At 35.2% G+C, this 17,833-nt stretch overlaps 1 protein-coding gene across 3 annotated transcripts in view; it reads left to right on the forward strand.

Moving 5' to 3' along the window:
- lpp (LIM domain containing preferred translocation partner in lipoma) overlaps nucleotides 1–12,981 on the forward strand; it is a 200,898-nt gene extending 187,917 nt beyond the window's left edge. For all 3 annotated transcript variants that reach the window (XM_088913330.1, XM_088913331.1, XM_088913332.1), the window contains 3 exons: nucleotides 3,345–3,523; nucleotides 6,150–6,270; nucleotides 6,995–12,981. In XM_088913330.1, the coding sequence (XP_088769456.1) occupies nucleotides 3,345–3,523; nucleotides 6,150–6,270; nucleotides 6,995–7,123 (429 nt within the window). In that variant the 3' untranslated portion in view covers nucleotides 7,124–12,981. The remainder of the gene's footprint in view (nucleotides 1–3,344; nucleotides 3,524–6,149; nucleotides 6,271–6,994) is intronic.
- The last annotated feature ends 4,852 nt before the right edge of the window (nucleotides 12,982–17,833 follow it).

The raw sequence follows: 17,833 nt of genomic DNA on the forward strand, positions 1-17,833 counted from the left end.
TACTGCTGTTGCTGTTTACATGCTGTGGTAGTGTATGGAAATACAATCATTTTGCTCAAAGCTTTGCCAATAAACTATATCCCTTGGCAGCCAATTATAACAAAATGCCACTCCATGACTGTAGCTGTAGTTATCTTCCTGTGGAACTTGTATGTACTGTATAATATATGTAGGAGTAACCAATGCAAAACCGCTTTGAAATTATGTTGTATTTTTGAATCTGTTAATAACACTGAATGAATTAGATGATACCTTAGAAATTTGAAGTAAAAGAGTGGGCAAAATAAGTGAACTTTTGTTTTTGCTATCAGCATACAGATGTTGTTTAATTTATCTCCAAAGTGCAACATTGGCAATAGCAGCAGAATTCATTGCTGGAGATATAAATATAATCTTTTTTTAATATGCCACACTTCATGCCATGTCACATAGTTCACAGAACTCTGCACAATGGTAAAATATAAATTGTTGCAAAAATAAATGTTAAAAATAACTAAATAAATAAAATGATTAATAAGACTGTAACATGCAAATAGAAAATCAGAAAGCCCGATTATAAAAATAGGTCTTAAGCCTAGATTTTAAAATAGCCTCTTTGGGTGAACCTCTTTCATGATCTGGCAGAGAATGCCACAACCACAAAGCCCTCACACGAAAATGTACTTCTTCTTTCCTTCTAAACCTCACCCTTGGAGCACCATGGTCAGTCAACCTCTAAGCATGCCAAGGTTGCTACCCAGACATAACTCAGACTAGAATTTTGGTGCCATCACATTTAGTTCTTTCAATGTAAGTAATAGGATTTTAAAATCAGTTCTATTTGTCACTGGAGCCAGTGTAGAGATGTCAAAACAGGAGTTGCATTGGCTCTTTTTTAAATACGTTTTTTTGTTGTTTTTTAAAACAGGATCTAGTCATCATAATGCTAGCTTGTAAATTTAGCAAAAAGTCCATTGTGGGTTAAATTAAAGCATGGTCTGTTTTTTCAGTAAGATAGATAAAGAAATATTTAACTTTGGCAACATTTCAATATATAATATATATTTTTACAGTTTTTAATGTGTGATTCAAAACTTAATGTACAGCCAAAATAACACGGCTTTATCACATCAGTTTCTAAAGTGACTATTAACTATTAACAGTTATGTTTGGGAAAGTCAAATTGTTTGTGAGAATCTGCAAACAAGACTCTAGAATATTTTGGGATATCCAAGTTTTGATGTCAGTAAACACTCAAGTAAGAACAATGTTGAGGTGCAGTCATTGGATTTTAAAGACGTATTATTATGTCATCATCAGCACACAAGTGAACATCAACACAGATTATAAATAATGATCTAGAAGTAACATATAAAGAGAATAAAACTGAACAAAGAACAGAATCCCAAGGGACAACATGAGTAATATTTGCTAGACTTGGACTCAATGAAACAAAAATCTCTGATTGAAAGATAGTTTAGGACCACCTATATTGTCATTTGAGTGAGCTAATGTACCAGAGCACCACTAAGGTTCAGAAAAACCAGAATGGAAATGATAAAAGCATCTTAATCTATATGATTCAGAAGATCATTTGTTACTCTATCAAGGGCTGTTTCCGTGCTGTAATTGGAATGAAACCCAGATTGAAATTTTAGAAAAAATTGTAAGGATTCTGGAATTTATTCAACTGTATAAACATCTCAATTTACAAAGACATTTGCTAGAAAAGTGAAGATCCGAAATGGATTTAAATCTGTTCAGAACTGAACTGTAAAAAGTTAGGTTTTTCAATAAAAGAACCAATTTTAGCAGACCAGAACTAATTGTTTCCAGTGAATTAGTTATGACTGCAAGGAAATCATCACAATAGTGACCAAGAACCTCCATCAGAAACGTTGCTGGAATATGATCTAAAAGGTCTAAACTAAAAGGTTGGGGTTTCATTTTCATTATTGTCATAAAACTATGGAGTGATTTAAAAAATATCTATCGTAATTCATTCTTCTAATCTGTCTAGCAGATTGCATTCTGGGCCTTGGGAAGTAATTAAGAAATTCTTTACGCCTAGACAGGTGAAGGCACCTCTGAATTACTAACAGGAGACAATGGTTTTGACAGTTTATCTATTGTTGACAAGAGCACCATGGCCAATTACCACACCTCAGTGTCATGATCAGTACAGTATTTAACTTTATGATCTTTTGCTTTGGTTCCAATTCTTTTCAATTGACAGATGATGTTCCCCCAAAAATACCATATAGGCGAAACTAATTACAATCATGAGGCAGCAGTGTTAACAGTAAATCAGGCAAATGCAGTTTATTTAGACCTGGGTAGAAATACCACAATAAAAATATGCTCTTAATACTAATAAGTTATATTCCTGCATGTCACATTTGAAGGCCTTCAGCCAGGATGTAAGCCATTCTTCCTCTTAAGAATGGTCTGTGACTTTTGTGTTGTGAGGATGGCTGTAGAAATGTTTTAATCAGATACCCATTTCCTCCCACACTCCTCTGAAGGCACGTGTAGTCCTTTGCTCAGCAGAGTCATTTGAGGTCAATTACTGACTGTAGGTTCAAGATGTTTACTGAACAACAAAAAAAGTCTGTTCTTTTAAACAGGAAAAAATGTCTTTCCCCCTGTTGTGAATATTTATTTCTATCTCAAGTCCATCCAGCAAGATGTTTTTTCTCAATATTCCATTCACAAGCAGATTGCATTCAGAATTCCATTTTAAAAATGTATCAGTCCTGAAAAATGTATAGAGGTTTTTGCTCTTATTATTATTCACTTTATTTTTAAGAAAAAAATATTAAGTGGTTCTATTTTCTCCCTCATTTTCTGCCACTCAAGTGTGATAACAACACACTGATGGGGAAAAAATACTTTTTCCACAATCTGCTTTCAGTTTTTCTCTTCTCTTGGTATTTATAGGCAAACACTATTTCCATAGTAATAAGAAAACACTTAAGTGCCCACTTATGTTGCTTTCATTTCAAAATGACGGGCATTGCAGAGCCTTTTGCTCCCACTCCTATGCTTTTCAATTTTTAACAATATTTTCCTTTCTGTTGGTTTGACGAAGCACCGTAATATTTTAATGATGATTTCATATGGAGTACCTTTTCTCTTTTGATACCAGCTTTAGGGATGTTTCACTCAAACATTATGGCAATATGTATTGGCCAAATGAAATTACTGAAATGCCGTCTGCACTAAATTCAATATATATATATACTGTATATATGAAAAAAGAACAAAATGTCAGAAATGAATACTATCTACACAGTTGTAAAAGATGCTGTTAGATTTCTCATTCTCAGCCCTGTCTAACAGAATACTTGCTTGTTAACCCACAGAATACCCTGGAGACATGTAACATCTGTATGAAACCGATCATGGAACGCATCCTGCGAGCCACAGGAAAGGCCTACCACCCACACTGCTTCACCTGTGTGGTGTGCCACCGCAGCCTGGACGGAATCCCCTTCACCGTTGACGCAGGGAACCACATCCACTGCATTGAGGACTTCCACAAGTGAGACTTTCCCCCCTTATTCTTGACCTTTAGTCTCCAACTCTTTCTGGAAATGTGCCTGCGCACTTGTTTTTGTTTGTACTGTATGATTGCTTTTTACGTTGAGCGCCCAGCGCGCTGAATTTGTGGAGTTTATTCCTTGACTTGTCAGTGAATAAGCAGAAATGAGTAGAATGCAGGTGTTAGAGAAGTCAGTGGTCTCATACTGGCTGTAGAAATCGTTTTGGATGGCTTGGATACGACCAGTCGCTCCACTTCCCTGCGCTTTTTATTATTTTGCTTCTCCATTCAAGAGGTCTGAGCCTCCTCCTCAACTCACCTCGTTTCCCCTGAGGCCACAGGTGCAGAACACACCCTCACAATGACACAGACACCACAGCAATAAGGAGGATTTTGGACAGATAGTAAATTATCACCTGCTTACAGCCATTACTTCAGTACACATATTTCTACAACTGTTGTTTCTCACATATTTTATGCAAAAGTAGTTCCCCAGGAAGTACCTGTCTAGATTGGGTGACCTGCATACAGGCTGGCATGGGTCATCTTATTTTGTACTTTAACACTGCAGAATCAGTTTAGTTTTCTTAAGGAATAAGCATAGAATGAGATCCACATCATAACTAATCCATTTAGGTACTTACAAATCCAGGAAATTTACTCTGTAGAAGCTATTACTCTGTAGAGTACTATCTTTCAGCTGCACACTTTCCACGACCCCTGCAGCAATACAGGTGACATGAGCATTGTCCAGACTGACTGAGATTCTTTTAGCTACCCTGCTGTTGCCATCAATAACATTGTAAGGAATGTTATAGTTTGTTGTTTCGCAGACTAAACTTCAGAAATACATGTAACAAGTGTGCTTACTTTTGTTATTTATTCTGTAAGGTTTATTTCAAACAACCGAAAACACTTTTTAGTCTTACATAGTAAAACCCCTAGGTTTATTTGAAACTTTTGAAGATTTTATTATTATTTATTAAAAATATATCAGATATCTATCAATTATCAGAAAAAGAAAGATTTGCTTAGAATAAGCAGAACATGCTCTACACTAGTGAGTACTCTCTCGGATAAGATCTAAATTATTTTTCGGTTGTAGCTTTATATGCTGAACATGAAACTATCCCAGAATGGGCAACATATTTTTAAGGTTCCTTTTTGGAAATCAAATTCTGTTTCAGAAATCTTCAGGAATCTTCCAGTGATGTCCACCTTAGTTTAAAAAAAACTGTATTCAGCTACTTAGCCTTCTGGCAATGACCTTCAATCTATCGGAAGTTGTATTTTGTCTTCAGCCAAGTACATGTTGTGCATTTCTGAATTTGCTCAGGAGAGTTTATGTTCTCTTTATTTAGCTAGAAGGATCGTCTTCTTACAATTCCCAGCTTGGAATCATCTTGCACTTGTTTTATTTGGGGATTATTGCAGAAATATGTCTTTCATTTTGACAATTTATGAATTCCCAATTGATTAATTGAAACGCTAATATAAATTTTATTCATAAACGAGGCTGTTGGAATAATTTCTAAGTACACATATGATTTGACTTTCTTTCTGCTTGGAATCACATTTAATTCTTGCAATGAACACTTGTTTAACAATTGTGCTGTGGACATACTTGTGGGTTGGATCTCCTGTGGTCATGAGCAGCAGAAGTCCCTTCTGCAACACCCCACCTTTTTTACCATTTAACACGGATACAGCTGATAAAGTGAGATTTCTGTGTTGCTTTTTTGGGAAAGCAGTTCATTTGAATTGTCAAGAGCTGGTCATAACTTTAGAACAAGTGAAAATGTTGTTTATTTTCTCTTTTTTCATATTAACGGAAATTTAATATGTGAAAATTAGAACAATTCTTTTTTTATGGGACTGTTTTAGTGTTTGTGGTTCAGTCTGAGTACATGTTAATTGACACTCTGACCAAGTCTGTTTTTTTAATGTGAAATTTGTAATGGTTACTTATTGTGAAAACATTGCTTACAGTGAAGCACTTCACAGACTGTTTTTTTATGCTTTTAATATGCAGGTATCTCTTACAACGAACTACAGGGATCACACATATTTTGAGTTTTTAAATGTACAAATAATAAAATGTGTACCAGATTTTGTTTTGTGCAGGCTTTAGAGACTTTAACAAAGAGCAATGTTATGGGATTGGTGGTGCTACAGGATACTAATGTGAGATGGCCTTTTTGAACAAATGTGTCATTAAATTTGGGACCCATATAAAATGGACCATTAAAAAGTTGTGCATATGGAAAGTATTCATTGGAGGATAATAAGATAACCTGTGCACACCAGATGGTGCTCAGAGTGCCCTTGGGGTGTAAATCACCAGGAAACCAGCCAAAACAACCTCTAGTGTGCACTGCAATTGTCTATGGAAACGTTACTCATGGTGCCATTTGTACAGTATGTGTACAAAACTGCATTCCTCCACAGTGCAGTTTTCATGATGCAGTTAATTGGCCCACTTCTATAAAACAGTGTATATTTCTCAAATAACATAATCGTAGGCAGTTTGTTGTATGTACCTAAGATTTTGTAACACTTCTCACCTTCAGACACTAATGGTTCCCTGTAATAATAGGACTGATCCATTTTTCCCTTTTGCTCACAGGAAATTCGCCCCTCGGTGCTCTGTGTGTAAGGAGCCCATCATGCCAGCCCCTGGCCAGGAGGAAACAGTTCGCATTGTGGCCTTAGACCGAGACTTCCACGTGCAGTGTTACCGCTGTGAGGTGCGTTTAAATTGCAAGGTTACCACTCTTCATCATGAGTGCAATGTATGTAGATAGCATGGCACGTTGGTCTTTACAAATCCACAGAGTGATTTTTCCCATGTTTTTTTAAAGCCACTCTGATAGAAGAATGATATCACTTTGAAACCTACAACATAATTTATTAGCAGGTGTAGGAAGTGACCTACGATTCTAAGATTAAGGATAAAAACAGAGTTTGTATTTTATTCCTTAATAACAACTTTGTCCCCCATGGGGCTAACATACTGAACTTCTTTTTATGTACTGTATCTGCTAATTCCATCTCAACCCACCATCTCATGATCAATGCCAACAAGAGAGCCAAAGCCAATTTCCTTATTTTCTCATTTACAACCTGTACCCAGAGCACATAATTCCTATTCGTAGTCCTCTAGTCTGAAAAACTATACTTACTTCAAGATGGGCTTATATTGCTTAAGCTGTTTGTCAGTAACTGACTCCAGAGCTGCTTTCTGTGTAGAGGACTACAGTATGTCACCTTCTATGAAGTTTGCTGTTTCCACTGTTCAAGCTCTGTGCATCTTACAAAGTTTTTAGATCTTGGAGCCTTTTGGATGTTTCTTAAGGAATGTATATATTGTACTCACAGAAAATTAACACTAATACCGGGCTACCTAATTTTAAAGTGCACTAAGCACTATAAGTACCCCCTTGAAAAATGTATTTTCTGTTCTTCCTGCAGGATTGTGGCTCTCTGCTCTCAGAGGGTGATAACCAGGGATGCTACCCTCTGGATGGGCACATCCTCTGCAAGAACTGTAACACCGCTCGCATTCAGGCACTGACGGCCAAGGCGACGACTGATCTCTGAAGGAGCCTTACGTAGAGCTCCACATCACACTTCACACCTAAAGCGGACACAAATATAGCATTTACACATTCTCACATTTTAAAATAAAATGTCACATTTACACTATGAACCTTTCCCATTTAGAGGTTGAATAGTTCTTAATTTACAAACCTGTGTCACTACCCACAAGGACAAAGGTGTGCTTCTGACAGTGCTTATATAGCTACACTGATTAAAGCTTCAAGTCAAGCACCTGCTTTACAGTATGCTTAACTCAGCAAACAATGGTGCAGCTCTAAAATAGCAGTGCTAGGCAAGAGGCTCCCACATTTTTAGCTGTTCACATTTCAAACCATGGACAGCTCACAACAGAGATTAAGCAGAATATTTTGCATTGTTGCTTTGCTTAGGTGAGGTTTAAGACTAAAATAGGATCTGCCGTGCCTTGTCTTCTTATTTACACCTGAGACACTTTTGAAACAAGATTTTGCTCATTGCAGCAATAACCCAAAGAGTTCTCAGAAGACTGTTTCTTGTATTTATACGCATACTGTATTCTGAAACAGTCAGGTTTCCTTATACATAATTCCACAAGGTTCAAATGTGCCCAAAGTATAAAATGCTTTTTAGTGCCACCTTTAAAATCAATGATACAGCTACTGTGTGATCTTACACTTCCACATAGCCAAAAACTAAAAAAAGCTCTTTACTTCACCGTAAGAAGCACACCAAATGCTGGGAGTGACACCTTAGTGCCTTTAGTTTGGTATTAAAGGGACATTTTCACAGTGCTTAACTTGCAGTGCATTAACTGTGCCTATATTTTTAATTGCTTTGTGTGGAAAAGGTATATACATTTTGTAAAAGAAAAACACTCTCACATTTATATTTATATATGTTTATGAATTTCTTCACAATAAGGGCTTGGAATCAAGCATTGAGAGTTTACAATGCAAAATGGATAATGCCAGTGGAGATTGAATGGTACTTTATTACATCTAAGGAAACTCTCTTGCTTGGCAGTGTTTCAGATACTGGCTTGTTCTTTTTTCTAGATAATGAACACTACTATTAAGGTGGTATTTTTTGCAAAAAGAGGGCCCGGTCATACTAAAGCTGTTGCTAGCCTCTGTGTTTTGCTTTTTAATAGTATATAATTATATGTTGGGCTCATTCCAAATTTTTCATTTTCTCTTTTCAATCATTTAGTAATGCTTAAACAATCAACACAGAATAACAATAAAGAGATATCTGTTTTTCCAAAGATAGACCATTTCACCAAAGATTTTACTTGAAAACTCTATTGAATATGTGCAGTATACAGTATTTGCAATTTATATCTGCATTATATACACACATGCAGTATACTGTGTGTACATTGTTATCTTGCAGCAGTGATATTTATAAAATGTGCTGCTCACTTAGCCGGGAACATAAATCAGACTTTCATGGGAGAGCAGTTTCAGCTGTTTTAAGGTTCATGATCAGTAGAACTAATGCATTTCAGGCAAACCTTTGCAATAATATTCTCCACTGTAAGCATTACAGTTTGAAATAGCTCAGGCTACCACACTGTGCATGAAGCCTTGTTTGTTTCCCCATTTCTTATTTGTATTATGTGTACTATCCTTGAAAAAGATGTAGGGGAAGCCATTTTGAAAATAATTTGAGGAAGAAAGTGTGTTACACCAAAAGGCACACTTATAAATGTAATGAAAAAATATAATGGTCTATCTGGCTAGGGTATCAGACTCACTTTTTTTGTAAACTTTGATAATGAAGTTAAGAAGACATCTCTTAACACAAAATCTCCCAACTCTAGAAAGCCTTTATACCAAGTAGACTCAGGATAAAATCATTTGAAGCTTAGATAGACTGGTCTTCCTTTTAGTAATGTTCCTGAATTAAGAAGTTAATCAGGTTCATGTTTTTTATCCAAGATGTTCTCACAGTGGTGGTGTACCAATAAAGTTGTTTGCTGTGATAATGATAGGATACAACTGTGGTCTAAGACATTTACTGTTTCCCAAGTCACTGAAGCCATATGCTGACTACACACCAAGGTATCTCTGATTAAAACAGTCAGTTTCCTATGGACAAATGTTCTAACAGATTGAGACAATCCCTTTTCTCTAATAGTGCAATATCTGACCAGTTTTCTGGGACGTGTTTTTCCCCCAAATCGTCAAACATTCAGACAATTTGTTTCATTAATAAAACATGTTCTTCGCTGGCCCATAGTTGTACTGTGATTCCACTCTGAGGATCTGCAGTACATTTAATTCTATTAATGAACAGCATCCTTTACCCATATATACTGTATATTACATCTGAAATAGGATTCTTTTGGAATACTACCAAATGAGCTTCAGTAGGACTAAACCAATAAGTCTTTTGAAAAAGGCTTTTTGCAAAGCATGTTCAAGAATGCTAGAAATTAATGTTTTTACAATTGATTGCATTGACACTTTATTAAAAAGCTATGCAGGCTGTCTTTTTTATAAAGGAAATGTTTATACCACACAGATAAAAGTATAATTCTGTTTCATTAATTTTGTATGTTAATTGATGTTCTACCTTATAGCATTAACAGATAAAATGAAGTTAAATGCTGTAACTTTCATTTTTAAGTCAAAGGCTACATTTTGCATTATTAAAGTTTTCTTTATCTTATTTTCTAATCAGTCCTAAAAGTGGTGAATTATGTGTTTTAAATCATTTTGAATTAATACAAATTTTTCTTCTGGCCATTGTAAAAGTTAATTTGTAAGAGCCACGTATACTGCGATATACAGATACCCAAAGCTAAGTACTAAACACCACTAAAACTACATGTACTGTATGTCATTCATGATGCAAGTGTTAATTATTAGGAGCCTAGATTAAAGGGGAAGTGTAACCCTAACCCTAGATTCGGTTTTCAGTTACCAAATATGCTTAACTTTGCAAGATACCGAAATACATTTCAAGCATAATTTTGTTTGAGCATTTCATTGAAAAAACATGCATAGAAAATGTTAAACCTATTGTTAAAAACAAGTACCAAGCTTAAGGACAGTGTTTCAGTACATCCAAGTGTCTATTTTATTTCCAAACAGCTAATATTGAAGTGAAAAATATCAGTTTTTCAATGTTATCATGATTTACAAAATATTCAAAGACCATTATAAAATGACACTGAATTAAACGTTTTATATTCTTAGTTTCCCCATAGAATGCTTCCTTAAAAAGCCAAGCACTGAACCTAATTCAGTCTTTTAAATAAAGTCAGTTGGCAATAAAACTTTTTCAACTATAAATGTTCCCAGTCATGTCTGGAAAAACAAAAAGAAAGATGTGACAAGATGTACTCTCTGTGTGTCTCTGTGTGGTAATCAGTGGTAGTTTGCTATGGTTGTGACAGAAATCAGCTCAGTGTATATCTCAGTGTTCAGCTCCCCTCTGAGTCTGGTCCTAGATGGTCATGCAGACCAAATGTAGGTGCCTTCTCTTCAGTCCCCTTTGAGGGGTTAAGAAATTTGCTCTGTCCCACTGGTTTTGTAAGTCACCTTAAATCATCAGCAGTACATTAGGAAATGAAAGTTGCTCCCATTTTAACATTTAAACCTTCTGTAAGGACCTAAAGCATCTGATGATTTAAGGAGACTTGCAACACCTGCTAGACTGTTGCCCTTGAGGACTAGACCTGGGGAACCCTGCTCTAGAAACTATCAATACATTGATAAAACATATAACAATAAACATTGGTAGTTAAATATTAAATCCTCCAGTTCATTCCTGTGCAGTCTTTGATCCAGTCATCTGTTTATTTGTGTTTACAAAAAAAATACATCCTGCCCTGTGAAATGGATTGGAAAGTCCAGTGCTTGACTGTCCTTAGTATATAACTGTTTTAAACCACCTACTGTAGTAGGTCTTGTGCTTTCAGAGTTATGGAACATATCATTTTAGGCCAAAAGAAGTTCAAATATCTTGAGTATAAATAATTCTCATTTAAATTGCAAAGCTTAATTCTTGTTATACACATCTTGCTAATTTTTAAGGAATTTTTATTTTGTCTCTTTAAATCCTATTTCATTTTGGTTGGACAGTAAGTTATACATACTTGTAATGTGTATTGGAACTCTGGTAGATGCAAGTATTGCCTTTTTGTGCAAGGGAATCCCCTACAAAAACAGAAACAGAACCATAAAGAGAAATTAGAATGGGCACACAGATCTGAGTGCCTGTTCCAGCACTTTAAAACATGAGAGATCAGCACAAAAAGAATATGGAAATTATTGCAACAGACTATCTGTAGACTTGCAGACTTTAAGTTCATCAACTGAGAAGCCTATAATATGTCGTCAAGATACACAGAAATTTGGTTTACTGTTTTAATCTTATGAACAGATTGTTTAATTATGACAGACACCTTATGCAATAGTAGGTAGTTCTAAATGATTTTCCTTCTTTACTTTCACTTTTTGCATTTTTTAAACAATTATATAGATATTGTAGTTTTGTTGTCAAATAATGAATAATCACTACTATCCACCCACTGTGAGGAATGAGTGTTGACAATCAGAGAGGCAATAATTTGCTGCTTAATACACTGTGATAAGCCTGGCTCTGACAATGAATGATAGTGCTGGGTAGAAGTTGTAAATTTACTCTTACAATCTTCAGTGTACAACATTCTTAGAGATACTGATTCATCAGTTTATAATGATTGTTCTACAGGAGTTCTCAGAGGTTTTGTTCTTTAAGGGGCCTAGATATGTTTTTGTTTAGAGTGACATATTTACATGTAATTTAATAAGGATATCATTCCATTACCATGGGGGGCAGCCTCTCAGTCACATTTACTTTTATGTTTTTTTGTTTGAAAATTATATTTTCAATATTTTAAAAATTACCTTGAAAGGCATCTAAGAATAGCCTAAAATTCTTTTTTTTGTTCTTTTCACATTTCTCTAGTTCACTGTATGTTAGAAGATTGAACTCTGCTTTATTCAGTGATCCCTCTGCAAACAATATTTGTAATGGCTGCACTCCTTTTAGATAGTAAAGGTCAGTTTTTTTTATTTTGATTAATATTTTTTTCGAGTGAAATAACTTTTTAAGCAGATTTTAAAGGCATTCATTTGACATTTATATAGTATAAATTTGAAATCTTATTGTGGAGCAAAATGCAACATTGATGTTCTAAAAGTATTTGTAAACATTTTAAAGTGCAAATTTAGTAAGAGAGCATAGATATTGATAGATCAGTTAAATTAATATATTTTGCACTTTAAAATAGAACATTCAGAGCTTAAGAAAGGAAAGAACTTTGGAAGATGTCCTGTTCATGCTTAAAACCAGAGACACAATATCAAAAATCACTTTACTAGAAGATTTACACTGTAATTGTCATATAAAAGAAGGGAGAGGTCTGTCTTTGTGCTCACGTTTTTTTCCTAATGATCTGCTTCTCCTGTGTAACCTGCGCACATTGTCGGGCATACTGGTTTGTGAAAATGTTTCAAATTCAATAAAAATCTTGCTGCCATTTAATTTCTGAAACAGAAAGCCTTTGAGTCTTTCCCTAGTTAAGCAGTTTTATACGCTGTTTCTGGGACAAATAGAAAATTTTCAGATTTCCAGAAATATGGGGTATACAGTATATTTAGAGTTAAAATGTAATCATGCTCTCTGTTCAATTGTGAGCAGTGCAGAGAGTATGCCCAGACCTTTTCCTGTGTATCTGTTTTTAACACCACCTCTACAGGCAGTTCATCCTTTCCTATTATGTGACCATGGGCAAGGATTCATTTAAAGTCATTTGTGATGGAATTTATTTTGTCAATTGCTTCTTTGGTTTTCCTTTCCCCTTTAATAAATACAAGCATAAAAAGTGTGTGTTTGTGTTGTGTGAATTTAATAATAAGGATAAACTACTTTAAAAAGCATATCCACAGTGTTGGAGTTGGCTAGATTATTGACAAATTCCTTTATTAATTACACCTTTAGGGCAAAATGTTTATATATACTGTATATATACTGTATCTTGTTAGTGTGTAGTAATTCTGGAAATTGTTTTAAATGTTAATTAGGTTTCTAAAATCATATTTAAGTAATGATCTGTCTCATAAACCCCTTCAGAAATAAGTGAAGAACTTCAAAGTGTTAACCTGAAGAAGGCTTCACAGCCGAAACGTGTTTTCTCTCTCCTCTTTTCAGCATGGAATAAACCTACTACTTGTTCCTTTGCAACATACTGTATTAGGACGCATGATGAAAAGTACAGAATTAAAGTCATGAGTGAAAAATAGCTGAACAAGGTCCTTGGATATGCTTCTAGTAACCAAATTGGCAAGATCCAAAATAGAAAAGTGCAAATGTCCTCCTCTCACTGGAACCTCATATTCTGGTATTATTCATAGTGTCTCAATCTTGCAGTTAATGAATTGCTCTGATTTAACTCTATACATACATTAGAACAGATAACGCTGGCAAACAGGCAAATTGCATTAGAATGTTTCATTTCTTTTATTTACTGGCTTTAACATAGGGAACATTACTTGCACAAGTACAGTATATACTGTACTATAAAAATGTGAATTATGCAGTAACAAACTATATTTTTCTACATTTCAACATTCAACAAGGTGTATCATTTTCAAATCCATTATAATTAAGATTCTGTTTGACTATGCATGTGCTCTTGGAGTATCTATAAAGATAGTAACTGCTGGTTTATGCTTTAAAGCATCTAAGTCCTTAATGAAGTCTCCTATCATTTGTCACCTGGCGGGGCTAAATAGAGTTCTTTCAGGCCTCTGACGTATGTCATGCTCTTCCGCCCAGGAATCTGTCTAGATTTCTCAAAATTTAAAAGAAAAGAAAAGATCAAGGACTGCTCTGAAAAGTTTAATAATTCTGAACAGCTGTCAGAAGGAAATCCCAGAAGAATATGCCATTTTAACATTTCATGGAAAGAAACTTATGTACAACAGAAATGTTGCATTTAGCCTCACTTGTTAGAAATGTATTGTACCTTTAACTACATTTAACCTTTTCTTTCTAAATTTGTGACATCACTTGAAGAACAAGGAAGAGGAGCATCTGTACTTCCTGTTACAGACCTTAAGAGCTCTTCACTTGAAACTGGTAATTAAAATTATGATCACAACTGTTTAACTTATACGGCTTGGGTAAACCTAATTAAACACCCAGTGAAATGGTATACTAGTAACGCTGCACAATGGAAATCCCATTTAAATTATGACAGAATAATTAGACACTGGGAATTTAAAGTATGTGCTAGAAATGCTATACTTATTTTTTAAAAGTGGCACAGTGAAGTGGAAAGGTTTATTAATAAGAGGAACCTCTCTTTAAATTATTTGGTTATGCCACTGCACATACTGTAGATAGAATTGTGATGCATTCCTTTCTTTATATACAGTATCAGTACCTCTTGCTTTTACCATGAACAGAATAGCAACATGTCCATTTCTTTGTTCATGTCTTTTTCATGCCAATAATGCTCTATCAAAACAATAGCTTTAATCATCTTTTACTACAGACAATCTCTATGGGCGCTGTTGCAAAGAATATTTATAACATTGCACTTGTATTACAGTATCACATAATTACTCAGAACTCAAGTAAATTGTGAAGAAAGACAGATCTAAAAGATCCATCTGCATTTTAAGATCAGAATATTAATAGATATACTAGCAGCGGTATATTTCAGATTGTAGATTAGATCATTGATTAGATCAAAGCCATAATAGGGCTTTATTTTTTAGGTGTTTATATTGACATATTACTTTCAGAATAATATAATCAATAAAAGCAATAGAAGAACAGGAATGATACTGTATATAGTTAGAAAAGTGTAATTTTTATGTTAAAAATCTATAAAGCCCCTGCAAGATCTGATTTAGAATATTGGGTAAAGCTCCAAGTGCCAGGATATAGATTATTGCTGGAATAGGGACTGACCTGGAAGAAAGGAAGTACACTGATGGTCTAAAAGAACTGAATCTTTTTAGTCTTGAACAGAGACTATGAGGGAACCTGAACCTGAAGTACTCAGAAAACTCAAAGCCATTGACTTCAGACTAAGAAGTGCAACTAGATGACACGAGTGGGGATTATGGAGACGAGCAGTTAAAACTGAGAACGGGACGATTTTTTTTATCTTGGGTGTGTTTGTCATTAAAAGTTAATGACCGGCTGTTTTATGAAATGTTTGGATGAGATGAATAGGCCAAAATGGCTTCTTCTCTGCTGTGACCTTTCTAATATTCTTAAGTACTGTAAGGAAGCATAAGGAACTCAACCACAAAGACCAAGTACGAGCTGGGAATTAAGTAGACCTGCTTTTTTGTTTCTAATGGCTGAATAATCAGATATTGTATACACACAGTCATCTTCAGGAGACAACATTGTGCTAATGATGTGTTTGCAGGCGCTAAAGATTGCAATTGAAGTGACTATTGTAATATTTTGATACATGTATTTTTAGACCTGCACACTCAGGTGTTTTGCCTTTGTCTATCCATGGTTGTGTTGCACATTTCATTTTTTAACACCTTCTGCTGAAGTTGTTAACTGTCTGAATTGTTTCAGAATTCCAGCTTCTGACTCCTATATTGTTATGAGCGTGTGTTTATTTCCAAGTAACCCTGATTTTGTAAACTGCCGTTTATTTGATTCCATTGTCCTTGTACCTCCTAACATGTTTTTTTTAACTGAAATAATGAGATGTTCATTCACAAGGATTCATTGCGGTCGCTGTTGTACTGTATTACACATATGACTTTTTGCAATTACCGTTGTGTTTTACCCCCTTAATAAATTTCAGAATTACACAAACATGTATAAACATGTATCAACATTGTGGCACTTGTGCTTGCAATGTTGTTAATGTCTTTAATTGTTGTCACACTTTGGGGGGAGTTGTCAACATTGCTGGGCTCCTCCAGTTTGTCATCTAGCTATGGAAATACAGGTCTTTGAGTTCTGCCAAAGTTCCAAGGAAATTTTCAAAAAACTTAGAAAAAACATTAAAGCTGCTCTTTCTTTGGAGGGTTTGGCTCCCCTTACCTTTGTAATAAATTACTGGGTGGCTAATCTACTAACCAGCAATGATTAAATTAAGAAAACAAAAGAAGAAGTACAGAAAATTTGCCGAATCTACCCCAGAACTCCTTGGACTCCAAACAAAACACTCACATCCTTCCAAGCCAAGCCTTATGTACTCTAAGCGGACTCTTAATTTAACTGACCTCTGCCCAACAAGCAGTACCTGTGTTCAGTAAGCCCCCAGGGACCTCCTCCTTTAACGTCAATCATCCATTACAAAGCAGAAGAGAAAATCAAATGCAGAGCCAACTGGACTGGAAACCCAGACAGTTACACAAGGTAAAAATGTGTCGAATTCTCAGCCCATCGACAATTTGGCCCCATATTATGTCATATTGTCTTGAGTTTAGGATGAATGATTTTCTAGAAGTGGATGAGAATAACTGGGTGGGCAAAATGGACTCTGGATGTTCTACTTTTTCAATGCTATAGGTAGAGTATCTGATGTTTCTTTGCTTTGGACTTAATCTTACCTTAAAGCTTCCTTCTGAACATCCGTTTTAAATGCAGGGATGTGTACAATATATTTGAATTGTTGAGGACCATGATTTAGATGGAAAAAAGCAGGAATAATCTGTGCCTAGGATGTTTAATAGGCTAAGCTGTATAACTTGACTTTCAACAGGTGATTTTTACCCTCAGCAAAGGTATCAGAACTGTTGCCCTTTGTGTCAAGATTGATAACAGGTAGCAGAAAAATAGCAAATAAATTCCTGACAAAAAACGTGCCCAGGAGCAATTTCATACAGATAAAGTGACAGGAAGAAAGAAATACTCCATGGGTTTCTGAAGCCGGGCCCAGAGCAAGGGATATTTTCCTGAGCTCTTGTCTTAGATTTAAAAATATTTTCCCCTGGAGAAAACGGGCAAAATACAAATAAACTTCAAGACCTGAGGTAAATATGTTTTTTCTCCCAGGCCTGTTATACATTATTTCCGAGACAAACGTTTGATTGATTGGCCATTCAGGAATCAGATTCTTCCAGTTCTATGTCAGACGGATTTGGACTTTTTCTGTTGTTTGATGTGCTGAATGTCCTTGATTAACCCTAAGAGAAGACTGTTCTAGATCAGTGCTTCACAGTATTGAGTCCATAGCTGAGAAATTGCATATGTAAAGAAATAACCTAAAATTAGCAAATAATCAAATAACCTGGCCTCTCTAAAGGTCATCTTTGACCAAACTGGTGGAGAAGCAGGTATTCAGTTCTCTGATCTGCTGTGAAGAACACAACGGACGTTGTGGATCACCCACATTGCTGTACTTCAATGTTGGATAACGTACCGTAAATCACCTCTTCGATGTAAGATACTTGGGGAACCTTTGAGATAAAAAAAACATTATTAATTATTAAAATTAAAATTACTTAAATGAACTGCTTAAAAATAGAACAAATAGACTTAACATAGTTGTTCAAAAGTGCTTAGTCATAGCAATTGCAGTACTTGTTATGTACAGTACAGATTGTGTACTGTATACCTGGGGTCTGCAAGCTATGACATGCAATCTGCCAAAACTGGAATTTAACAAAACAATGTTGTTAAATTTTATTTTTTTACGAGGAGTGATCTGCAACATACAGTACATACTTGATACAGAACCGGATTATG

Source organism: Atractosteus spatula, chromosome 4 (genome assembly GCF_055471065.1).
Source record: "Atractosteus spatula isolate fAtrSpa1 chromosome 4, fAtrSpa1.hap1, whole genome shotgun sequence".
Taxonomy (NCBI): domain Eukaryota; kingdom Metazoa; phylum Chordata; class Actinopteri; order Semionotiformes; family Lepisosteidae; genus Atractosteus; species Atractosteus spatula.